At 42.7% G+C, this 27,326-nt stretch overlaps 1 protein-coding gene across 1 annotated transcript in view; it reads right to left on the bottom strand.

The window, feature by feature from the left end:
* Positions 1–27,326, bottom strand: part of LOC130113247 (immunoglobulin mu heavy chain-like) — a 124,929-nt gene that overhangs the window by 59,703 nt on the left and 37,900 nt on the right. Inside the window, exon 3 of the mRNA XM_056280815.1 lies at positions 15,813–15,833. Coding sequence (XP_056136790.1) covers positions 15,813–15,833 — 21 coding nt within the window. The remainder of the gene's footprint in view (positions 1–15,812; positions 15,834–27,326) is intronic.

Genomic DNA, 27,326 nt, shown 5'->3' on the forward strand with positions numbered 1-27,326 from the left:
TTCAGTGTCTTGGCCACCCCATAGTGACCCGCCCCCACCGAGCCGTGGGCCACCCGTAGCACTCGTTGGTGCCAGTCCTTGGGCACCAGTAACTGCCACACACTTCTTCCCCGGCCCGGCGCTTGCCAGACCCGGTACAACAGTCCAAGGTGGCCCACTGGGAAAAGTAGGCCTTGGTCTCCACTGACATGGCAGAGACAGCTTGCCAGTGGGGGCGTGCCTTGGCGTCGACCCACTATCCTGCGCTGCTTGCCACTCCTGGTTGTCAATTGCCATCAGCCACGCCTCCTCTGGCTCAACCTGCCACATGGTGGACACTTGGAGGATTGCTCTGTCTTGCTCCTCTTGGCACTCACAGTGTCTGCAGTCCTTGCAGGGATGACGGGAGAGGGCAACTGCATTGCTGTGCAGGTGCCCGGCTCGGTGCTGGGTCTCGAAAACGTAGCTCTGCAGCTCCTCAATCCATCTAGCCACCTGGCCTTCGGGCTCCTTAAAGCTGAGCAGCTCCGATGATCCGTCTGCAGGAGAAAGGCCTGGCCACAGGGATAGGGGCGAAAATGATCGAACACCGCGACTACCGCCAGGAGCTCGCATCGTGTAACACAGTAATTGCGTTCGGGGCAGCTCAAGGCACGACTGTAGTAGGCCACCACTCTCTCTCTCCCAGCAAACCTCCTTAGACAAGACGGCCCCCAGCCCCACATCTCTGGCGTCTGTGTCCACAATGAAGCGGCACTTAGAATCAGGAAGGGACAGGATGGGTGCAGTGATCAAGGCGGTGCGGAGCCGCGCAAAGGCGGCTGCACAGTTGTCGATCCAGTTGAACTCCCGTCCCTTCTCGGTGAGACGTTGTAGGGGACTGACAATGGAGGCAAAGTTGCGGACAAAACGTCGGAAGTAGGAGACGAGCCCCGTGAAGCTGCACACCTCGCTGACGTTTCGCGGAACTGGCCATTTCTCCTCCACCTTAGTAGGATCAGGGGCCACGCCCTCTGTCCCCACCACATGCCCCAAAAACTTGGTCTCATGTCAAAAGAGGTTGCATTTCTTGGGGTGCAGGCGCAGACCCGCCCCCCGAATGGCTTGGAAGACCTGACGGATGTTCCCTAAGGCCAGCTCGAAGTCAGCGGCATGAACCAGAAGTTCATCAAGGTAAACCACGCACCGGTTGTGGGGGATGTTAGCCAGCACCCTCTCCATTAGTCTCTCGAACGTGGCGGGGGCATTGCAGAGACCTTAGGGCATCACGCGAAACTGCCAGAGTCCCTGGCCAATGGTGAAGGCTGTCTTGGGTCTGGCTTCTGGTGCCAGCTCCACCTGCCAGTAACTGCTCCGTAGGTCAAGTGAGCTGAACCACTGTGACCCTGCGATGTGGTCCAGAGCGTCGTCAATGCAGTGCAAGGGGTAGGAGTCCTTACAAGTTGCATTATTCAGTTGACGAAAGTCCAGACAGAACCTCCAGGTGTCATCCTTCTTTTTTGGCCAGGATGGCAGGGGCGGCCCAAGGGCGGTTGGACGGCTCTATCATCCCGGCCGCAGCCATCTCTAGACTCATCCTCTCTGCAGCTTCACGCTTGGCAAGCGCTAACCGGTAGGGTCGCAGTCTAATGGGCAGAGTTGTGCCAGTTTCAATTGTTTGCTGCACCAGGTTGGTCTGGATGCACTCCTCCTCACGTGCAGCGAAAATCTCAGTGAACTGTTGGAGCAGGTCTCTCAGCTGTTGGCTCTGCTGAGGGTCCAGCCCTTCACTGCTCCGCTGATACAGATCCTGGATGGCGGCAACAGTGTCCGATGAGGGTGTCTGAGGAATGGTAGCCTCAATAGGGGTTGTCGTCATTGCTGGTGGGCCGGGCAGTGTCGTCATCACCTTGGGTGGCAGTGGTGGTGACAGTGGGGGTGGGGGTGGGGACGGCGGCGGCGTGGTGACAGGTGGAGTTGGCTGGATGTGGATACATCCCACCTTCCCTGGCCCTCCGGCGCCGTCCAGAGAGGTCTCTGTGCCGAGGTGAATGGCATTACTCGACACATTGACCAGAGCCCCCCAGCGAGTCAGCAAGTCCAGCCCGATGATGCAGGGTCTTGTATTTCAGCCAACCAAAACTCGTGGTTGGCTGCGGCTTTCCCTGCCTGCACCTGCAGTGCTCTCTTCCCCAGCATGCCGGTTAGTTCCCCAGTCACAGTTCTGATTTTACAGGTGGTGGGCCTCCACTCTGTCTCTGGCAGCACCCCTGGATGCACAATGGAGATGGTGGACCCTTTGTCCACAATGGCTCAGTAGTGGTGTCCATCAATGGAGCAGCAAAGATAGAGACCGTGTGCGTGGCCCACTCTGCCGATCTGGGAAGAGTTATCAATGGGGGATATGGTCGGTTGGCTGGGTGGCAGTCTCACTGCATTTACACCCCACTCTAGTTTTCAGACTGGGGAGCGCTTCCGATGGAGGGAACCGTCGCAGCCGGGAGGCAAAGCCTGTATCTCCCACTCCACATCCCCAAGCTGGCCACCGAAGTCACTGCCATATATACAGTGCTGCTTGAAAGTTTGTGAACCCTCCAGACATGGTCACTGTTTTTGTAAAAAACATTAAAATAAGCTTATTACACATACATCCAAATCCCAATTTGTAAAGCACACCTTCCAAATAATGGACACACACACAAAGAGATATATTTTCATTATTTAATTCAACAAACGTAGTTTATTTCACAAAAACTGAAAATTTAACATGTGCAAAAGTATGTGAACCCTTGTATTAGTAGCTTGTGGCTCCTCCTTTTGCAGCCATTACTTTAACCAAACGTCTTCTGTAACCACTAACCAGTCTCTTGCATCTGCTTATGGGGCTTTTTGCCCACTCCTCCTTGCAGAACTCAGCCAGTTGAGAGACGTTGGAGGGACATCTGGTATGTACCAACTTCTTCAGGTCTCACCACAACATTTCAATTGGATTAAGATCCGGACTTTGACTGGGCCTATACAGAGTACGAATCCTCTTTCTCTGAAGCCGTTCCTTTGTAGTTTTGCTGGAATGCTTTGGGTCATTGTCTTGTTGCATAATCCATTTTCGTCCCAGCTTCAACTCCCTGACTGATGGCAGGAGATTCTGGTCAAGAATTTGTTGATATGCCGGAGAATTCATGGTTCCTTGGATAATATGGAGCCGTCCAGGTCCAGAAGCAGAAAATCAGCCCCAGACCTTCACATTTCCACCACCATGCTTCACTGTTGGGAGGAGGTTCTTTTCTTCATATGCAGTGTTGGCTTTTCTCCTAACATGTTGGTTTTGATTGTGACCAAATAATTCTATTTTGGACTCGTCTGTCCAGAGAATGGACATCCAGAAGGCCTCTGGTTTGTCCAAGTGCTCTCTGGCAAAGTTGAAATGGGCAGCTTTGTTCTTTTTTGAGAGCAGAGGCTTCCTTCTAGCAACCTTCCCATGAATGTCATGGCTATTCAATTCCCGTCTGATTGTAGACGCATGCACATTTGTCCCAGATGCTACCAGAGAGGTCTGCAACTCTCTAGAGGTGATGTGTGGGTTGGCCTTTACCTGATGTATTATTTTTCTGGTGCTTCTGGGTGATATTTTTGATGGGCGTCCACTTCTAGGCAGAGTTGCTGTCATGTTGAAGGCCCTACATTTGTAAATTATTTGTCTTACAGTAGATGGATGGAGCTGGAATCTTTTGGAGATGGTCTTATATCCCTCCCCAGACTGATGGGCTGTCACTACCTTCTTCTTCATGCCCTCGGATATCTCCTTTGCTCTCGGCATTGTTGATTTGTATGGGACCACAGTGGTTTGGTTGGTTTCCTCTGTCTTTTAATTAGTGCAGGCCAAACCCTTTCCCAAGGATGTCTCATTTCATTGGTCTGCTTAAATGATTAATTAAGCACCCAAATGTGTTTCACCTCAGTCTGTTACCTGCTTGACTTAACCAGTGCAGCTGGGGGTTCACTTACTTTTGCACATACACTAATTCCATGTTTCATTTAGTTTTTGGGCTACTTAAACAAGTCCCACTAAACAAGTACATGCAACTGATAAACATATATCTGACATTTCATACATAAAAACTGGTGATGATAGAATAAGAAAATCATGGTAAAACAACAGAAACATCTAAACTGCTCAAGGGGATCACATACTTTCAAGCAGCACTGTATATATCAACACAGATACAGGAAAAAAAGTTTTAATACATTGCAGTACAGCCCTGTTTCGTTCGTCGCACACTCGCCAGCTGCTAATGAGTGCGCGACGCACGTAACGGGGCTGTACTGCAATGTATTAAAACCTTTTCTCCTGTGTTTGTGTTGATATTCCGCTCCTCATTGTGTGTGTGTGTGTGTGTGTGTGTGTGTGTGTGTGTGTGTGTGTGTGTGTGTGTGTGTGTGTGTGTGTGTGTGTCATGTCCCTCGGTCCGATGAGGGTGCAACAATTAGTGTACTGGGTAACATTGAGGTGAAGGTGCAACACATGAGACATAAACGTTTATATATAATAAAATATAAATATTTATTAGCACCATGACAGGACAAGGGAACCGAACGGTTGCCAAAACAATACACTACTAACAAAAGTACCCCCCCCCCCGACAGTGCTGAAAAGCACCAAGCCTAAAGACAAAAAGTGGCAGCCACTGCTAACCTAGTGTGTCTAACAGAGGTAAGCTACGTGATGGGGTGTTTGCTCATGGGCATCTTACCTTGACCCCCTTGCCCAAAAGAACTAAACAAATTAAAGGCTAAACACAACTCAAAATACTCAAGATTTAAACAATGCAAAACTTAAATGAAAACGGGCCAGACATTACAAACACAAAGTAGCTACAGAGACAAAGACATAAACACAAAGTAGCTACAACACACAAAAGAAAATCACACAAACTAAACCAGCTGGCCGGGGACCTGAAGACACGTGGGGGGGGGGGTTTACATGGGACACTGGACAGCTGATGGAACTGGACGATTTGTTGCCCGGTTGGTGAGGTGAGGAGGAGCACCTGGAGGATACCTGGATGTAGAGTCAGAGGGAGGGTTAGATACAGGAGGCAACACAACACACAACTATACGGACACGGACACACCCGTGGCCGTAACAGTCGGCCCTGTGTGATGGCCTGGCGGCCTGTCCAGGGTGTCTCCCCGTCTGCCGCCCAATGACTGCTGGGATAGACTCCAGCATCCCCGTGACCCTGAGAGCAGGATAAACGGTTTGGATAATGGATGGATGGATGGAAGATATAAAACAACCCAGATATACACTAATATAAACATTTTATTAGGAGTGTTTGCTGTTTGGAGATCAGTAAAACTTAGACAGGTAGCACAACTCTTCATCATGCCTATATCTCTTGATAATCACACCTTGGTGCTTCTTCTTGAACTGTGTAGTGTTTGTACGTTGTTTGAGTTCCATGCTCACACTGCTCCACAACTTTACCCCACAGATAGAAATGCCCATGCTCTTCAAAGCTGTACAAACAATAATGTCTTGAAGTTTAATTTCCCTCTCAAATTATATTCCCCTTCTCTATCTGGGAATATTTGTTGTACATTGCTCGGTAGTAGATTGTTTCTTGCTTTGAACATTATTTGTGTTGTGTTAAATTCTACTAAATCCCTGAACTTCAAGGCACTTGACTTTAAAAATAGCTTGTTGGTGTGTTCATGATATCCTACATTATTAACTGTCCTTATTGCTCTTTTTTGTAGTGTACATAATGGTTGTAGGTTGGTGTTGTAGGTGTTACCCCATACCTCCACACAGTAGATCAGGTATGGTAAAATAAATGAACAATACAGAGTGTACAATGACTTATGATCCAGAATGTGTCTTGCTTTTCTCATGACTGCAATGCTCCTTGCCAGCTTTGCTCACACATATGTTATGTGAGGTTTCCAGCAGATGTTCTGGTCTAGTATCACACCTAGACATTTATTTTCATATACTCTTTCTAGCAGGACATTGTCTATCATTAATTTTACTTTGGTATTTTTTATTTTATAATTTCCAAACAACATAAATACATAATGTAGAGCAAAATTTAAAGTTTCTTATAGTCCCAATATGGAAACCTTTTATTTGGACAAGAATAAGATGCAAATCTAGTTAAGATTAGTAATTTTTTAGATATTTAGATATTTCTTCATGAATAGGGTTATATAGGAACTCTCAATAGAATGCTATTTTCCCTCCACTTTTTTTTTTTGGTCTAGTATCACACCTAGACATTTATTTTCATATACTCTTTCTAGTTGGACATTGTCTATCACTACCTTTACTTTGGTGTTTTTATTTTATAATTTTCCAAAACACATAAAAATGTTTTGTCCAGATTTAACGATAATTTATTTTTGTCAAACCACAGTTTTAATTTTTCCATTTCTATTGTGGTCACCTCCAAAAGCTGCTGTAAATTCTCACCAGAACAAATATATATTCGTGTTATTCACAAATAAAACAAATATTAATATTTTTGGTATGTTGCATATATCACTTAAGTAGAGAATGAACAGTTTTCGACCTAAAACCAACCCCTGGGGTACACCACATGTAATAGCCATGCATGACAATTCATGTTTGCCTATCAAACTGCTGCCTATTACTTAAATATCTTCTTAGCCAATTCTGTACCACCCCTCTGATACCCTACCTTTCCGATTTGTCTATTAATCTATTATGATAATTCGTGTCAAAAAGAATTTTTTTTTAGCTCTATAAATATTCCCTCAGCAAACTTGTTTAGTCTATGCAATTAGTTATTCCTTCAATTAGTTCATTGAATGCCAGAGATGTCGATCTGTTTGGTCAAAACCTGTACTGTCTACCGGTCAACATATTGTGCTTCTCAATGAATTGAGGTTAAATGTGAGGTTTCCAGCAGATGTTGTGGTCTAGTGTCACACCTAGGAGTTTATTTTCATATACTCTTTCTAGTTGGCGATTGTCGATCACTTCTTTTACTGTGGTGTTTATCTTATAATTTCCAAACAACATAAATACATAATCTAGAACAAAATATAAAGTTTCTTATAGTCCGAATATGGCAACCATTTAGTTGAACATTAATAAGATGTAAATACGGATAAAATTAGTATATTTTTAGATATTTCTTCATAAATAGGTTTATCTAGATACTCTCAATAGAATGCTATTTTCCCTCCACTTTTTTACTTTTACATTTATTCAAAGGGTGTTTTTGTGTTTCATCAGGAAACAGTGGTTGAAGTTTTTAGTGAGTTGAGGTTGTGTCATCTGGTGGATCAAATCTTAACTGTTCAGGGACAGAGAGGGTTTTTGTACAGGTCTACCAGTGGTTTGTGTTACTGTGTGTATCGGGCACAATAATACACAGCTGAGTCTTCAGGCTGCATATTCTGTCCTGTTAGAGTCACTGTCTTACTGGAAGCTTCTAAAGAGATACTGAACTTGTTTTTTAGTGACTCTTTGTAGGATGTGTCCCCAGTATATATCATTCCAATCCACTCCAGTCCTTTTCCTGCAGGCTGTCTGATCCAGGCTGTCCAGTAGCTACTAACAGAATAAGAGACCTGACAGGTGATGGTCAGTGGTTGTCCTGGCTGGACAGTCAGAGACGCTGGTTGATTCAACTGCTCACTGTTCACACCTGTAGAAGAGAGAGAAAAAAGTTGAAAACTCAACTTTGTACCTCAGTGCAGAAAGGATAAACAGAAGAAGCTTTGTGGTCCTGAATGTTTCTCCCTCAAAGAGACTCACAGGATCCAGCTGCCAGCAGCAGCAGCAGCAGAGCTACAGACAACATGGTTTGTGTTGAAGTTAAACTGCTGGGAGCTGCTCTTCTTCTGGTCCAACTAAGAGCCTGGTATGAACTTCTTATAGTGGACTAACAAGGAAGTATACTTTGCATAGAAAATCACCCCGCCACAATAATGTATTCAAAGAACGTGGAGTACTTATTTACAAATATTAACAGATTGCAATTGCTGTATTTTATGATTAATCAATAAACACGTTTAAGAGAGGGTCATAATCTTTCAAATGGGTTTGTCCTGGTTTTGGAGTATATCCAGTATTGTGAACTATGGAGTCTAGTTTCACAAACAAAGTGTCCAAATTGTCTGCATTTAACAGCAAACCTTACATTTCTTTCTGAAGGTAGATGTGGACAGTATGCTAGTTGGTTAATTAAGATGAATATGGAAGTGCTCCTTTTGGTTTCATCAAATCTTTGATTTCGGTGAAAATTTCTTTGTCGCGATCATTTCATTTCCGACCATGAAAAAGTCAGTAGGAAGGTTTACTTTGTAGGTGGAGGACATTTGGGCTGTTTTGGTGCATTTGTCTCAGACAATAACAAGTCTGATTCATTCAGATAACTTAAAGGTGGAGGTCCTGACCACCATGGTAAAAGAACAGGTTTTAAAGTGTTTTTGTTTATCTTCTACTGGATTATATATTGCAGGAAATCCTATACACTAATCGGTCACTCAGATGTACTCAGCAACTTGTACACAAAAGATAAGATCAGATTTGTGTCACAAGTTGGCTGCTTCTTTGCTTATTGTTGTTCTTGGTTTTCATACAATATTGCTTACAGTTATAAAAAATCAAAATAAAATATTAGAGCATTAGAAATTAGAATTGTACTACACTAACTTTGCCATGGCCCAAAATTAGACAATCTAAAATGTTAATGTAAGCATACTTTAAGGATAATTTAAGTTAATGGCATTCATAATTAAAACCAAATTACGACTTACACGAGCTTCAACTGGCTCTTTTAGTTGCCCTCTCTTTATAAATTAAATCACCAATGTGTGTGTGTCTGTGTGTGTGTGTTGGGGGATTGGTGCCCCTTATAGGTCCCAGGTATTTTTGTTCAGCCCTTCCACTCACTAGTACCAAAAAATACAGGGCAGTACAGTGGGACAACACTTGAGTTAAAAGTATGTCCACCTCCAGCAATGACTGTCATGCGACACAGTTTGCAGAATATAGTTTTCTGTTTGGTGTTGGGTTTTCTAAATCCAAACCATGTCCACACAACAGAAGTTGCAACCCTTTTAGTAACAAATTCATCTCCCCCATCTTGGGTTGGTTTGGATGCCTCCTCTTGTTCTGTATTTGTAATTTCACTCACCTCCATGTCTCCTCGTCGCGTCATCTACTTCGTCTTTATCATCTTAACTTTTATGGCGGTTGGGGAAGGACCAAGATAGCATCGTAGGAACATCTCTATTTGGTAGCTCCAAAAAAATGTGCATTAATCTCTGCAACAGACATGTTACAATCTACTAGGTCAAGTCCAAGTACTTAACAATCAACGTTAACTACTTTTGCCCTATCAAAGCCCTATCAAAGTTTGGTTTTGTGGACTTCTTTTGTAAAACTATCAAACTCTTTATAATAATGGTAGTAGCTCAATTAAGTTAAAATATAGTACTTCTCCAAGTTCAACCTTTATCGCGGAGTTAGACAAGGTGGTCCCATTTCCCCTTATCGCTTTTTGATCACTGCACAACTTCTTGCTACTTACAGTTCCAATAGTGATTTGCAGGGTGTAGTGGTTGCGGACAGACAGGTCTTCATCAGTCAGCTGGCAGACGATACAGCCATCTTCTTAAAAGATGCTACTCAAATTCCTCGTGCTTTGGACCTTATTAAGAATTGTCCAATGCATCCGGTTTATGTTTAAACATGAACAAATGTGAATTAATGCCTCACAAGACATGTGAAATGTCATCTGTATGTGGTATTCCAATTAAGAATCAAGTTACATATTTGGGTGTAAATATTAGAATAGATGAATCTGTAAGATGTTCTTTGAATTTCAAGCCAGTCATTGAAAGGCCAGGCAAAAAAATGTAATATATGGTTACAGAGAGAGCTATCATTAAGAGGGAGACGTCTTCTTTCAAAAGCTGAAGGCATTTCAAGACTAACTTATGTCGCTCTTTCCTTCCCTGTTGAGAATTCAACTGCAAAAAATATTGATAACCTTTTGTTTGAATAACAAGACACATTTTGAACTTTTATTATGAATACTACTGGTTGTGGAGGATTAAACATTTTGGATTTTACAACATTAAACAATACATTTAAGAGTAATTATATAAGACAGTTCGTGAAAAACACCGCTTCCTTATGGAATTTCATCCCTAATTATATTTTTTTCTATAATAGGTGGCCTGAAATTTGTTCTACAATGCAATTATGATATTCTTAAAATACCCGTAAAATGATCAAACTTTCATAAGCAATCTCTGTTGGCTTGGTCTCTCCTACATAAACACAACTTCTCTCCTCGTAAATACTTTATATGGAACAACAGGAATATCGTTTATAAAAATCACTCATTATTCTTTGGAAACTGGTTTAACAATGATATTAGGTTGGTGGGTGAACTGCTTAACTCAGAAGGTCACTTGCTGAATTAATTTTTATCAAAATTTAAAATCCCAGTAGCTCCACAGGAGTATGCTGTTGTTTTTGATGCCATTCCTTCCGGTGCTCTGATGCTGATAAGAGACTCAAAATTAAGAGTTTCTGTTGTTCCCTCTATAGAGCTGGATGGATCTGTAATCAGTAAACTGTTTTTCAAATTATCATAAAAGTAGAAATAGATGTATTAGAGCTTCATTCCAAAGACATATAGTATCAGTACCTTATGTAAAATTCTTGTGGGAAAAAAATGTGGAGAACATTCCTTGGAAAAGAGTTTGGACTTCTCAAATAATTGTTAACTAATAAAGTGAGAGAAATCACGTTTAAACGGACTCATAGATTCTACCCTGCTAAGTTATATCTTAAAAGGCTTAAAAATGATGTTGATATTGGTTGCTCGTTTTGTGTTACTATGCCTGAAACTGCTCTGCATCTGTTTTGGTATTGTACACATACTAAAAAGTTTTGGTCTGACGTCCTTTATTTTATTCAAATACACATTATTGCTGATCTTTCCTTTACCTTTACCTCTCTGAGCATCACATATTGCGGCGGATGTGTTCAGTTTAAAGTCAGGTGAAAGCCTGGTGCGTCTCACACAGACGCTAAGGGTGCGTCGTGCGTCAGTATCAGACGCCAAACATTTCCCATGACGCCAGCATCCTTCTTCTCGTAACTGGCTACATCTTGGACCCTGGCTGGTCTACAAGGGACTCGGAGGAGGTCTGAGCCCTACACGTGCGGTACGCAGGCACACCGGGGTGTGTGGCTATCCCCTGATGCCCACCACCCAGCCCCCAGCTATGGGGTAAATAGTGCCACCTAGTGGATACCTCGGGTCTGTGGGGTAAACCCCTACACAACATCAACGTCTACACTGCTGTGGTTTTTTGTTTTTCTTGCCCTTTTGTGAGTGTTTAAGTGGGAGAGTACTGCTGCCGCCGTGTGTGGCTGCTGCTTCTCCCTCTCGTAGCCCCCCTTCCCCTCCACCCCTGTATGTCTGTTGTGTTTATCTGTTGTCTTCTTTCACCCCGTTTATTGTAAAGCCACTTTGAGTGTTAGAGAAGCGCTATAGAAGTTTAACTTAGTGGTATTATTATTAAAATATAAAGTTACTTATAGTCCTAATATGGCACCCATTTATTTGGAGAAGAATGAGATGTAAATTTGGATAAGATTTGGAAACCTTTAGATATTTCTCCATAAATAGATTTATTTAGATGCTCTCAATAGAATGCTATTTTCCCTCCACTTTTTTACTTTTACATTTATTCAAAGGGTGTTTTTGTGTTTCATCAGGAAACAGTGGTTGAAGTTTTTAGTGAGTTGAGGTTGTGTCATCTGGTGGATCATCTCTTAACTGTTCAGGGACAGAGAGGGTTTTTGTACAGGTCTACCAGTGGTTTGTGTTACTGTGTGTATCGGGCACAATAATACACAGCTGAGTCTTCAGGCTGCATATTCTGTCCTTTTAGAGTCACTGTCTTACTGGAAGCTTCTAAAGAGATACTGAACTTGTTTTTTAGTGACTCTTTGTAGTATGTGCTGCTAGTATCTTTCATTCCAATCCACTCCAGTCCTTTTCCTGCAGGCTGTCTGATCCAGCCTGTGTAATAGCTACTAACAGAATAAGAGACCTGACAGGTGATGGTCAGTGGTTGTCCCTGCTGGACAGTCAGAGATGCTGGTTGATTCAACTGCTCACTGTTCACACCTGTAGAAGAGAGAGAAAAAAGTTGAAAACTCAACTTTGTGCCTCAGTGCAGAAAGGATAAACAGAAGAAGCTTTGTGGTCCTGAATGTTTCTCCCTCAAAGAGACTCACAGGATCCAGCTGCCAGCAGCAGCAGCAGCAGAGCTACAGACAACATGGTTTGTGTTGAAGTTGAACTGCTGGGAGCTGCTCTTCTTCTGGTCCAACTAAGAGCCTGGTATGAACTTCTTATAGTGGACTAACAAGGAAGTATACTTTGCATAGAATAGGACACCTACATACTAAAGTGTTCCAGGAATAGTCACTAGTCTTATGTAAATATGAATAGAGCTTGATTGCTTGTTTTCTAATAATCTTCCCTGAACACACACAGCAAAACCTTACATTTCTTTCTCAAGAGAGATTTGAATAACAACTTGGTGACCTGACACAAATACAGAAGTGGACATGTTCTTTGTGCCAGTCTTAGATTTCAGTGAAAGACTGGATTGCTGGATCATTTTAATTCCAGCTTGAGAAAGTGAATGCGAAGGATTACTTTGTATGTGGAGTACATTTGGGCTGTTTTGATGTGTCCGTCTTGCACAATAAAACACCTGCTTCACTCAAATAACTGACAGGTGGATGTCCTGAGCAGCAAAGCAGAGGAACTACAAGGTGTTTTGTACTGTATATACCAACTAGTAAAATGCTCCACAGAAATACATAACTCATGTGTACTTAGTATTGTTACATAAATGATAAGATCAGGTTTTGCTGATCAACGAGACTCTTTTTAGTCATCTTTTTTGTTCTTGCCTTCATGCAATAGAACCAGCACTTATTTTACTTTGGTCCCTTTTAGCCCATGGTGTTATCGACAGTTATTTTCTGCTATTTTCCAGTGTACTTCTCTTCTCCAGCAAATATTCATATTCACCCAAATTAATGTTGACAGCAGGTGTTTCCTTCACAGTAAATACTATGTGTTAAGTCCCCTTTGCTAACATTACTGACTGACATCTTACTTCCTCAAAAAGTTGTCTTAGTGTCATGTGGGACATATTCCTCCCCACTACTGTCTGAGTGTACAGCAACAAAAAGACACAACACCCCATGCTATTTACAGTAACTTGAGACATTACCCATCTTTAATGCTCAGTATCATGTTTCTGCTTTGGCTGCTTCTGTCCACTGCTTGTATGTATTCTAAGAGGGGTTTATGCTCCATGTTTGGTGGATATAATGCTTCCACTATTGTGGACAGTAAGCGGATATATAGAGAGATCCTTTCTTTGAAAAACAAAACAAAACAAAACACATTTTCATTGGTATCCAGTAAATATTCCTAACAGACATACTAACATATCTAACGCATTAATATCTCAGTTGGGTATTTATCTTGACAGAATATAGAGTTTAAAAACTGGCCGTCATTTTGACCGCCCATGGTGGTTTTAGGTAGGAGTGAAATCCCGGTCGTTCTAGTGTTAAACAGGTAAAGTCAAACACTACAGGCAAGTATCCATGAGAAAGGTCCACCAATCAGCAAACACAATCCTAAACCATCAAACCCAAATGCATTGAAAATAAACCAACACATCGTGCAAAACATTAGTAGCCACTGGTCTCTCCTTTATCATGACAGTTACTTAACTGAACACACAAACACATTAGAAGTTAATCACACACATAAACATATTAGTACGTGTCTCCTACTGAGCTAAACGCCACCAAAATTCAGGTGATGCATGCTGCACCTCCGCTGGCCACATGCCACCCCACGCCGGCCACTGAGAAAAAGGAGCCCAGCCAGCTGCACAGCAGTATGCCAACCAGCAATCTAACAATCAAAATAATGCCTCCAAAACACTCAACATTCTGTTAATACAACTTAAACTACAGCTACACAGAGACCAGAGACCTTTCATTTGTGGGCGTAGTCCCCCATCTATAGCATTTACTGTGTAATAGCGCCTAAACTCAATGTGCAGGTCTAATCAGTGGATAGTGAAACTGAATCTGGTTAGTAAACAAACATAAATTAGGAAAATTTAAAAAAAATGATGGAGAAGGGTGTCTGTTTTTACAACCCAATATTTTCCAGTCCTCTACAATAACACAGCTTTTCGTCATCCCTGTATTTCTTGATAATCAGACCTTAGTACTTCTTCTTGAACTGTGTAATGTTTGTACTTTGTTTGAGCTCCATGGTCAGACTGTTCCACAATTTTACCCCACAGATTGAAATCCCCATGCCCTTCAAAGTTGTACGAACACGTAATTTCTTGAAGTTTAATTTCACTCCCAAATGATATTCCGGAGGGTGTGCTCCAATTATCGGGGTATCACATTGCTCAGCCTCCCTGGGAAGTTTACTCTAGGGTGCTGGAAAGGAGGCTCGAACCGATTGTCGAACCTTGGATCCAGGAGGAAAAATGCGGATCCCGTCCTGGCCGTGGAACAAGGGGCCAACTCTTTACCCTTGCGGAAGTGCTCAGGGAGGCATGGGAGGTTGACCACCCAGTCTACAAGTGTTTTATGGCCTTGGAGAAGGCTTACAAGCATGTACCCCGGGGCACTCTGTTAGGGGTACTGCGGGAGAATGGGGTACTGGGGCAGTTGCTACAAGCCATCCGGTCTTTTTATAACCAAAGTGAGAGCTGTGTCCGTATTCTCAGCATGTCAAACATGTTTTCGTGGGTGTCGGACTCCGCCAAGGTTGTCCCTTGTCTCCAATTCTGTTTGATACATTGATGGACAGGATCTCAAGGCACAGCCAAGGTGAGGAGTGTGTCCGTTTTTGGAGCCTTAGAATTGCATCTCTGCTCTTCGCAGATGATGTGGTTTTGTTGGCTTTATTAGAACGCGACCGCCAGCACGCACTGGGGCGGTTTGTAGCTGATTGTGAAATGGCCGGGATGAGAGTCAGCACCTCCAAGTCTGAGGCCATGGTTCTCAACCAGAAAATGGTGGGTTGCTCCCTCTGTGTTGGGGATGAGTTGTTGCCTCAAGTGAAGGAGTTCAAGTATCTCGGGGTCTTGTTCACGAGTGAGGGTAGGATGGAGAGGGAGATTGACAGGCGGTTTGGTGCAGCATCAGTAGTAATACGGACGTTGTACTGGACTGTTGTGTTGTAGAGGGACCTGAGCTGGAAGGCAAAGCTCTCCGTTTACCAGTCAAACTTTGTTCCAACCCTCACCTACTGTCACAAGCTTTATGTAGTGACCGAAAGGGTGAGATCGTAGATACAAGTGGCTGAAATTTGTTTGCTCCGTATGGTGTCTGGGCACAGCCTTATAGATTGTGTGAGGAGCTCAGACATCCGGAAGGAGCTCGGAGTAGAGCCGCTGCTCCTTCGTGTCGAAAGGAGCCAGCTGAAGTGGTTCGGGCATCTGATTAGGATGCCGCCTGGACGCCTTCCTTTGGAGGTTTTCCGGGCTCGCCAACTGGGAGGAGACCCTGGGGTAGACCCAGAACTCGCTGGAGGGACGACATGTCCAATTTGGCCTGGGAAAGTCTTGGTATCCCCCAGGAGGACCTGGAGGGCGTTGCTGGGGAGAGGGACATATGGAGTGCCCTACTTACCTTGCTGCCACCGCAACCCAACCCCGGAGAAGTGGGTGAAGATGAGATGAGATTCAATTATATTCCCCTTCTCTATCTGAGAATATTTGTTGTATATTACACGGTAGTAGATTGTTTCTTGCTTTGAACATTATTTGTGTTGTGTTAAATTCTACTAAATCCCTGAACTTCAAGGCACTTGACTTTAAAAATAGCTTGTTGGTGTGTTCACGATATCCTACCTTATTAACTATCCTTATGGCTCTTTTTTGTAGTGTACATAATGGTTGTAGGTTGGTGTTGTAGGTGTTACCCCATACCTCCACACAGTAGATCAGGTATGGTAAAATAAATGAACAATACAGAGTGTACAATGACTTATGATCCAGAATGTGTCTTGCTATTCTCATGACTGCAATGCTCCTTGCCAGCTTTGCTCACACATATGTTATGTGAGGCTTCCAGCAGATGTTGTGGTCTAGTATCACACCTAGACATTTATTTTCATATACTCTTTCAAGTGGGAAATTTTCTATCCCTACTTTTACTTTGTTGTCTATTTTATGATTTCCAAACAACATAAATACATAATGTAGAGCAAAATATAAAGTTTCTTATGTTCCCAATGTGGCATCCATTTATTTGCACAAGATTGAGATGTAAATCTGGATAAGATTAGTAAATATATAGATGTTTCTTCATAAATAGATTTATTTAGATACTCTCAATAGAATGCTATTTTCCTTCCAGTTTTCCTTTTACATTTATTCAAAGGGTGTTTTTGTGTTTCATCAGGAAACAGTGGTTGAAGTTTTTAGTGAGTTGAGGTTGTGTCATCTGGTGGATCATCTCTTAACTGTTCAGGGACAGAGAGGGTTTTTGTACAGGTCTACCAGTGGTTTGTGTTACTGTGTGTCTCTGGCACAATAATACACAGCTGAGTCTTCAGGCTGCATATTCTGTCCTGTTAGAGTCGCTGTCTTACTGGAAGCTGCTAAAGAGATACTGAACTTGTTTTTTAGTGACTCTTTGTAGTATGTGCCCCCAGTATATATCCATCCAATCCACTCCAGTCCTTTTCCTGCAGGCTGTCTGATCCAGCCTGTGTAATAGCTACTAACAGAATAAGAGACCTGACAGGTGATGGTCAGTGGTTGTCCTGGCTGGACAGTCAGAGATGCTGGTTGATTCAACTGCTCACTGTTCACACCTGTAGAAGAGAGAGAAAAAAGTTGAAAACTCAACTTTGTGCCTCAGTGCAGAAAGGATAAACAGAAGAAGCTTTGTGGTCCTGAATGTTTCTCCCTCAAAGAGACTCACAGGATCCAGCTGCCAGCAGCAGCAGCAGCAGAGCTACAGACAACATGATTTGTGTTGAAGTTGAACTGCTGGGAGCTGCTCTTCTTCTGGTCCAACTAAGAGCCTGGTATGAACTTCTTATAGTGGACTAACAAGGAAGTATACTTTGCATAGAATAGGACACCTACATACTAAAGTGTTCCAGGAATAGTCACTAGACTTATGTAAATATGAATAGAGCTTGATTGCTTGTTTTCTAATAATCTTCCCTGAACACACACAGCAAAACCTTACATTTCTTTCTCAAGATAGATTTGAATAACAACTTGGTGACCTGACACAAATACAGAAGTGGACATGTTCTTTGTGTCAGTCTTAGATTTCAGTGAAAGACTGGATTGCTGGATCATTTTAATTCCAGCTTGAGAAAGTGAATGTGAAGGATTACGTTGTATGTGGAGTACATTTGGGCTGTTTTGATGTGTCCGTCTTGCACAATAAAACACCTGCTTAACTCAAATAACTGACAGGTGGATGTCCTGAGCAGCAAAGCAGAGGAACTACAAGGTGTTTTGTACTGTATATACCAACTAGTAAAATGCTCCACAGAAATACATAACTCATGTGTACTTAGTATTGTTACATAAATGATGAGATCAGGTTTTTTTTCTAGTGTACTTCTCTTCTCCAGCAAATATTAATATTCAGCCAAAGTAATGTTGACAGCAGGTGTTTCCTTCACAGTAAATACTATGTGTTAAGTCCCCTTTGCTAACATTACTGACTGACATCTTACTTCCTCAAAAAGTTGTCTTAGTGTCATGTGGGACATATTCCTCCCCACTACTGTCTGAGTGTACAGCAACAAAAAGACACAACACCCCATGCTATTTACAGTAACTTGAGACATTACCCATCTTTAATGCTCAGTATCATGTTTCTGCTTTGGCTGCTTCTGTCCACTGCTTGTATGTATTCTAAGAGGGGTTTATGCTCCATGTTTGGTGGATATAATGCTTCCACTATTGTGGACAGTAAGCGGATAGATATATGTATATATATATATATATGTGTGTGTGTGTGTGTGTGTGTGTGTGTATATATATATATATATGTATGTATATGTATACGCATTTACATATATATATATATATATATATATATATATATATATATATACAGAGAGAGAGAGAGATCCTTTCTTCATTAAAAAAAATCATCGGTATCCAGTAAATATTCCTAACTGACATACTAACATATCTAACGCATTAATATCTCAGTTGGATATTTATCTTGACAGAATAAAGAGTTTAAAAACTGGCCATCATTTTGACCGCCCATGGTGGTTTTAGGTAGGAGTGAAATCCCGGTCGTTCTAGTGTTAAACAGGTAAAGTCAAACACTACAGGCAAGTATCCATGAGAAAGGTCCACCAATCAGCAAACACAATCCTAAACCATCAAACCCAAATACATTGAAAATAAACCAACACATCGTGCAAAACATTAGTAGCCATTGGTCTCTCCTTTATCATGACAGTTACTTAACTGAACACACAAACGCATTAGAAGGTAATCACACACATAAACATAGTAGTACGTGTCTCCTACTGAGCTAAACGCCACCAAAATTCAGGTGATGCATGCTGCACCTCCGCTGGCCACATGCCGCCCCACGCCGGCCACTGAGAAAACGGAGCCCAGCCAGCTGCACAGCAGTATGCCAACCAGCAATCTAACAATCAAAATAATGCCTCCAACACACTCAACATTCTGTTAACACAACTTAAACTACAGCTACACAGAGACCAGAGACCTTTCATTTGTGGGCGTAGTCCCCCATCTACAGGACTAACTGTGTAATAACACCTAAACTCAATGTGCCGGTGTAATCAGCTGATAGTGAAAATGAATCTGGTAATAGTGAGGGAAAGTTAGGAAAATCTGGGAGGTAAAGCATTACCAAGAAATTTCTTCATGAATGTGTTCATAGAGGTGTGTAATAACATGCATTAAATTGTTGAAATTCAACTCCATGGGGAAACCCTGAAAAAACCTGATCAAAGTTGGGGTATTGACACCAGTATTTAAAAAAAAAAACTTCCGGGTTAGGTAAAAAGCTACCAAAACATTTTTGTACATAATCTTCTGAACAAAAAAGTCTCTTGGGGTAAGTCTCTAACTCACTCGTGTGATTTTTTTATGATTTTTAAGATTTTTTATTTTTTATTCTTTTTATTTTTTTTATCCCGTTCTTAAGGCCCTTTCCATCCACCCCCTCCCAGTGAGAGACCCTTGTTCTTTAATTCATCTATTCTTTTATTTTCATTTTTTGTTTTGAAAATATTGCAGTAAAATAGAGAGGAAGTGGGGGAGGGGGGAGTCCGAGGGAGGGTGATTTTTTGAAAAAGATTTAGATAAATCATTTTTTATCATAACAAATCACAGCAATGCTGTAGAAACTTACTTTTTTTTTCATGATTCTGAGTTGATTGCTGGCATTTAATTTTCTCTAGATTTACTCCTTAGTGGAATAACTGCCATGCCAACTTTTGCATATATTTTTTTTGCATTTATTACAATAGTTGCAATAGTCAGAGAAAATCCATGTCAAATGCTTCACAAGTCAATGTCTGAGTCTTCTTCAAGACCATCATGAATACCATTCTTGCATGTAATGCCTTTACGAACTCCACATGCTGAGATGCACTTGACACCGTTCTTCTTGCAGCTGCATCGCCTGTTGCTGCAATCTCCATTACAATTACAGGTTGTGAACTGGAGGAGCTCCTCAGGAGCCATCGGATCTAGTGTTGGAACTGGCTCATAACCATGAACACCGAATGTCCATCCATAGTCACTGGGGTCCAGAGACATGCTCTGTAGAAGAATCCAGTCCCGGGTCTGTAGGTAGGCACGGAGAGAATGCTGTGCAGCTGCACCCTCTGTTGGAGGTCAAGTCTCTGGTTTATCAGCCCAGCCGCTGCCTTCCGTGAGAACATGGTGTACCGAATGTCACCCAGAGTAGTACCTGGTCCATTGTAAATATATTGGAAGATCGCAGTTCCAGCCTGAACCACTGCACCCTTGGTAGCATGAATGTCCGTGAAAATGCCCATATGTTTATCAATGTCCCCTGCACAAAACCTGAAAAAGTGCATTTCAAGGTTTTCTAAAGATATTTCAATATACAAATATTTCACTAAAATACGATTACTTTTATTATTATAGGCCTACTATTATTACCTGTCAAACAGAGTTGTTTTCCCATGGCCAGAAATAGCAGAAACTGTATCACACCCAGTGAATGCATGACAAAAGAGCAGGTAGCGTCTCTTTCTTTCTGAGAGAGCTTCGCGGATCTTCCTGACATCATAAGAGCCCTTGGATGTGGTTAAGAAGAGTGGGTGGTTGGTGCTTGAGCTATGGTGCACCAGCATTACCAGCACGTCTGCGTCTTCTGCTCGCAACTGTAAAGAGAGCATGTGAAAATATTTTAAAAAATCAAAACTCTTATTTTAAAGTAGTTAAGCAAATGAAAGTTAAATTTCTACACAAACTACTGACCTCAGCAGAGCCATCTTTAGCAGCAACCAATGCCTCTCTCACAATCGAAGTGTCAGCATCATTGTCAGTCTGCTCCACAGTGATGTTAAGTTTTCTGAACGTTGAGGAGAGGAGGTGAATGAGTTCACTCTTGTTATGGATGTTGTCCAAGAACTTTGCTCTTGGTGTCCAGTGCATCATATCTGGTTGAATCTGGAGATCACAGCATGATTTCTTGCTACGTCGGATGTGGTCATGATCTTTTGGTGATCTGTTATAGCCATCAAAGACTACAATGATCCTTTGAGAGTTATAGCCAAGACACTGCACGTACCTTAGGTAACTGTTGGCAATCTCCTGCCAAGTCTGGCCTTGTTCCCACTTCACCATGTAGAGAAGCCATCCTCCATCAACCACCTAAGTGGAACAGGGTTGGTTAGTGAGTTCAAGTGGATCAGTCAACTCCTTCAGGCTAGTTTTGGAAAACCCTGCCTTGTTTGCCTTGTTCATTTTGTGATCTTTGTTGCTGAAAAGGAACAATGGGACGGGAGTTAGCTCATACGCCAAGCTTGTCTCAACTGTCATATCCCGTTGAGCAAAAATGATCAGTTGGTTGAACAACTTGATGGAGTCAAGATGAATCTTCTTCTCGTTGATCTTGGGAATCTTTCTGAGTGATGACAGGGCTTGTACATTTGACTTCACCTCCATGGTTGATGTTGCTGACTGTCCATCCAGCTTTATCTGCATCTCTCTACCTTCTTCAGCTGCTCTCTCCGCATTGACTGAGTCATCCCCCGTGCTTGTGAATCCTGTAAAGAAAGATACAAGCATATTCTTGTCTCGATCGTGGTCGAATGGGTTGTTCTCTTCAAACCATTGAAGGGCAAGTTCAATTGCTTCAGCATCCAGCTTCATCTGTGTTTTGCCAAGGTCTCTGTGGAGTGGTGCATGTCTCTTTACATTTTCTTCCATGAGCTGGTTGACACTGGAGAAGTGACTTAGGGTGAGCACCCAGCACTTGTGGCTTGAATTACTGTTTCTCATCCTCCCTCTGCTCAGTCCACCTTCTGATTTGGCTGCCTTCATTAATGTTTGCTCGATGCAGATGTCACACCAGGTGCCAGACCAATCATGGCTTGAGTAACGTACAACATGGTTTCCATGGGCAGTGAAACTTTCAAAGGTCTCTTTGTAAGCAAAATTTCAAGTTCCTTCATAAGTTGACAGTACAGCCGTGCGCCTTTGGCATATTGATGATGGCCCGCAGCAGCAAAGATGTCCAGCGTCTTGGTAGCAATGCAGGACAGGTGTCCATTGTAGTCTGCAAGCCGCTCAGTCCGGATGAAGATCTTGATCACATCTACCATGTGGTGGTACTGCACCCACAGTGTAGGGGTTCTTCCTCCTTCAGCAAGTCTTTTGAACTTTTCTTCAAACCTCTGCTCAAACAGTGCCGCTCGTGAATCTGTGTGTCTGGCTCCCATCTTCCCATCAGCAACCTTCTTAATTAAGGTCCTCATTTCACCAAGCTCATCCTCGTTGAAGATATGTTTCATGGTGTGTTGATAGATGGCTGCATCAATGACGAGGTGAGCACGGATTGCCTTGTCAAAACACCCTCCATCCAAGATGTGGCTGGCTGTCGTGCTTCCTGGATAAATCAGCTGGACCACTTCTAGTAATCCAGAATCTTCCATGATATTACCTATGGATCCAAGATAGGACTTCAGCAGGTGAAATCCGCCCAGCCTCGGCATGACAGGTAGATTGGCCTGCTTTATGATGTCCACAGCCTTCAGCCAGATTGGAAGGTCAAACGTCACAATAGTGACCCAGTCTGCAGAGAGTCACATGCACTCTTTGAGTGTGGTGAAGATGGTGTTGTGGTCATTAGGGTCACCTTTAATGACTGGGAGGTAATCAATCTGTGTGCTCTGTTTAACATTGTCTGCATGGATACTCTTCATCCAGCCATTCCAGTTGGGGTGTGGGAAGTCAGGATGTTGAGCTTTAATCACCCACCCTGCTGCCCAGAGTGTATCACCTGGTGTGAGGAGAGGCTGGTTGTGCATCACAGAAGAGGAGAGCTCAGCAATGGAGAGAAGCGTGATGGAGCTGATTCCTTTATGTTTCCTGCTGGTGAATGGGAGTATCTTCACTTGAGCTCCTTTCAGGATTTTAGCTTTCTCATGTGACTTTAATTTCACCCTGTGGACAGCAGCTATAATTTGCGGATCTGGCAAAGGTGGTGCTGGAGAAGTGACTTTGATCCAACCCATTGAATGAAACGGGGTGTTTCCACTGACAGAGACAATGTTTAAATCTATATTGTCCCCAACGAACTGAGTGACTGCATTGTTTGCTTCCGCAACCTCCATGGAGACCAGCTGATTGTCACTTTCACTGGCGGTCGGAACCGTTGGATCCTCAAGTGCGGCATCAATCGCAGCCTCATCATTGATCTGGTCATCAGTTTCTTCTACAATGGTATCAAGTGTGCCAGATGTATCTGGGATGCCATCTCCATTCCTGTCATTGAGGAAGCAGTATTTGTAGTTTTGTGTCTCTGAGTAAGACTCAGTGTATCCTAGCCGGTGTAACTTGTCGATCATCCATTTTGACCCAAATCTATGATCAAGTTGTATGGCAAGCCCCATTTCGTATGGCAATACTCCTGATCGAGGCCGATGAGCCTTGATAAAGTTCTGCCCCCAAACAGCTACTCTTTCATCGGTCTTCACTATTGGTCTCAAGAACATCTGGAGGCTCTCAGGAACAAGTGCCAGCTGACTCTGGATATCAGCCATACTGTATGCAGTGGGGTATGACTTTGGATCTAGATTAATCATGGCGATGTCGTTGCATATGAACTTTAGTGCTGTCTTTATGATTTGTGTCTTCTCATCTCCTTGCTGAAGATTAGCATGATGCTCTCGCAGAATGTTGCTTGTGTTATCTTTGAGGCAGAGTACATCTGACCTTTTCGACTGTGATGTGAAGTACAGTGTGTCATGATATTTCTCTTGGAGTTTCATCCTTAGCCATTTCTTTGAATAAGACAGGCTCTTATCGGGTGACTGATCAAACTGCTGCATCTTTTCGTGGACTTGGTCAAGCGTCATCACCCCATGCTTGAGTTCTGTGTCTAGCCATTCACATAATTCAATAAAAACAACCTCTCACTCATCATCTATTTTCTTTTGTCCTCTCTTCCTTGGTCCTTCATCTGCAGTCTTGGAGTAAGGCCTACCCTTTTCAAAAAGAAGTTTGCAGAGCAAATGATACAAGGTTTCTTCTGCTACTAAGTCATTGATCCCTTCCAGACGTCCAAGGACTTCTGTGCCCCAGTCATCTCCACGACTCCTTGCTATCTTCAGCAAGCTTGCCTTTAGTCTATCTGCAGTCACATTATCAGGCACTCTATATTTCTTTCTAGCGTCTGCTGGTTTATGTTCTTAGAGATGAGCGGGTTGGTTGCAAAGAATGCATACATTCTTGTACAGAAGCTGAACGGACCGTGAACTTGAAGAGGTGCATGCAGTTGATGCACTGAACTCAGAGCAAGTGCGCCTTCGCTTCAGCTTTGCTGTCTCTTCCTCTGCCTTTGATGCTTGAGCTGATGTCTTGGTGACCTTGACAAACTTGTTGTACAAATAATCTTTACACTTTATGTGGTATCTAAGTCTTCCTTCATTTTCATCCTTCTTCATACGCTCCAAAATTGTAGCATTTTCCATGGCTTCTGCATGTTTCAATAAAGTAGCGTAGCCTTTAGAAGTTCCTTGCAAAAGCCTCTCACCTGGCATTTCCAGGCCTTCACAGAAGAAGCACTTGAGCAGAGGTGGGTTCACATCGTTAGAAAAAATGTTGAGAATACGTACGTATCAGGTGTTGAAAGCAGTATATTCAGTCAGCCCGTGATCAATAGAGAAAAAGGATGTAAATGGCTTCAACATGTCGGGTGCCCTCTACGGCATGGGGGGGGATGATGAGTGGGAAAGTGGATGTGAATATTTTTCTGCCAGGGTCTTGGTGAAAAATAAATGCTTGCAATCAACTTAGAATAATGACAAATTGCTAGTTTGACCCCTCAAACGTAAGTTAAGTCCAATTTAAGCTTTTTTCAATTTTCGAAAATCTGTTATCGGTACCCTGACTTTGAGCAATTTTTTCGGGGGTTACCCCCGGGAGTTGAATTTCAACATTGTAATACATGTTACTACACACCTTAAGATACACATTGGTGAAGAAATTTATTGGTAACACTTTACTTCCCAGATTGGTCAAATTCCTGCTAACTTTCCCTCACTATAAGTAAATAAACATAAATTAAGAAAGGAAAGTAAAAAATAAAATAGAAGAGTGTCTGTTGTTATAACCCAATATTTTCCAGCCCTCTACATTAACACAACTCTTCATCATCCCTATATCTCTTGATAATCAGACCTTAGTACTTCTTCTTGAACTGTGTAATGTTTGTACTTTGTTTGAGCTCCATGGTCAGACTGTTCCACAATTTTACCCCACAGATTGAAATCCCCATGCTCTTTGAATTTGTACAAACACATAATGTCTTGAAGTTTAATTTCCCTCTCAGATTATATTCCGGAGGGTGTGCTCCAATTATCGGAGCATCACATTGCCCAGCCACCCTTGGAAAATGTACTCTAGGTGCTGGAAAGGAGGCTCAAACTGATTGTCGAACCTCGAATCCAGGAGGAACAATGCGGATTCCGTCCTGGCCCTGGAACAAGGAACCGACTCTTTACCCTTGCGTAAGTGCTCAGGGAGACATGGGAGTTTGACCAGCCAGTCTACATGTGTTTTGTGGACTTGGAGAAGGCTTACGACCATGTACCTCGGGGAAATCTGTTAGGGGTACTGAGGGAGTATGGGGTACCGGGGCAGTTACAACAAGCCATCCGGTCTTTGTATAACCAAAGTGAGAGCTGTGTCCGCATTCTCGGCACAAAGTCAAACATGTTTTCGGTGGGTGTTGGACCCCACCAAGGTTGTCCCTTGTCTCCTATTCTGTTTGTGATATTCATGGACAGGATCTCAAGGCGCAGCCAAGGTGAGGAGTGTGTCCATTTTGGGAACCTCAGAACTGCATCTCTGCTCTTCGCAGATGATGTGGTTTTGTTGGCTTCATCACAACGCGACCTCCAGCATGCAGTGGGGCGGTTTGTGAAATGGCTGGGATGAGAGTCAGAACCTCCAAGTCTGAGGCCATGGTTCTCTACCGGAAAATGGTGGGTTGCTCCCTCCGGGTTGGGATGAGTTGTTGACTCAAGTGAAGGAGTTCAAGTATCTCGGGGTCTTGTTCACGAGTGAGGGTAGGATGGAGAGGGTGATTGACAGGCGTATTGGTGCGCCATCAGTAGTAATGTGGACATTGTACCGGACCGTTGTGGTGAAGAGGAAGATGAGCCGGAAGGCAAAACTCTCAGTTTACCAGTCAATCCTCATTCCAACCCTTACCTATGGTCATGAGCTTTGGGTAGTGACTGAAAGGGTGAGATCACTTATACAAGTGGCTGAAATTAGTTTCCTCCGTAGGGTGTCTGGGCACAGCCTTAGAGATAGGGTGAGGAGCTCGGACTTCCGGAAGGAGCGCGGAGTAGAGCCGCTGCTCCTTCGCGTTGAAAGGAGCCAGTTGAGGTGGTTCGGCATCTGATTAGGATGCGTTTAAGAGACGGTCATAATCATTCAAATGGGTTTGTCCTGGTTTTGGAGTATATCCAGTATTGTGAACTATGGAGTCTAGTTTCACAAACAAAGTGTCCAAATTGTCTGCATTTAACAGCAAACCTTACATTTCTTTCTGAAGGTAGATGTGGACAGTATGCTAGTTGGTTAGTTAAGATGAATATGGAAGTGCTCCTTTTGGTTTCATCAAATCTTTGATTTCAGTGAAAATTTCAGTGTCGTGATCATTTCATTTCCGACCTTGAGAAAGTCAGTAGGAAGGTTTACTTTGTAGGTGGAGGACATTTGGTTCTGTTTTGGTGCATTTGTCTCAGACAATAACAAGTCTGATTCATTCAGATAACTTAAAGATGGAAGTCCTGACCAGCATGGTAAAAGAACAGGTTTTAAAGTGTTTATCTTCTACTGGATTATATATTGCAGTAAATCCTATACACTAATCGGTCACTCAGATGTACTCAGCAGCTTGTACACTAAAGATAAGATCAGATTTGTGTCACAAGTTGGCTGCTTCTTTGCTTATTGTTGTTCTTGGTTTTCATACAATATTGCTTACAGTTATAAAAAAATCAAAATAAAATATTACAGCAGTAGAAATTAGAATTGTACTACACTAACTTTGCCATGGCCCAAAATTAGACAATCTAAAATGTTAATGTAAGCATACTTTAAACATAATTTAAGTTAATGGCATTCATGATTAAAACCAAATTATGACTTACACGAGCTTCAACTGGCTTTTAGTTGCCCTCTCTATATAAATTAAACCACCAATGTGTGTGTGTGTGTGTGTGTGTGTGTGTGTGTGTGTGTGTGTGTGTGTGTGTGTGTGTGTGTGTGTGTGTGTGTGTGTGTTGGGGGATTGGTGCCCCTTATAGGTCCCAGGAATTTTTTTTCAGCCCTTCCACTCACTAGTACCACCACAGTATTGGTATTGAGTGGAAGGGCTGAACAAAAATACAGGGCAGTACAGTGGGACAACACTTGAGTTAAAAGTATGTCCACCTCCAGCAATGACTGTCATGCGACACAGTTTGCAGAGTATAGTTTTCTTTTTGGTGTTGGGTTTTCTAAATCCA

The sequence above is a fragment of the Lampris incognitus genome, chromosome 5 (assembly GCF_029633865.1).
Source record: "Lampris incognitus isolate fLamInc1 chromosome 5, fLamInc1.hap2, whole genome shotgun sequence".
Taxonomy (NCBI): Eukaryota; Metazoa; Chordata; class Actinopteri; order Lampriformes; family Lampridae; genus Lampris; species Lampris incognitus.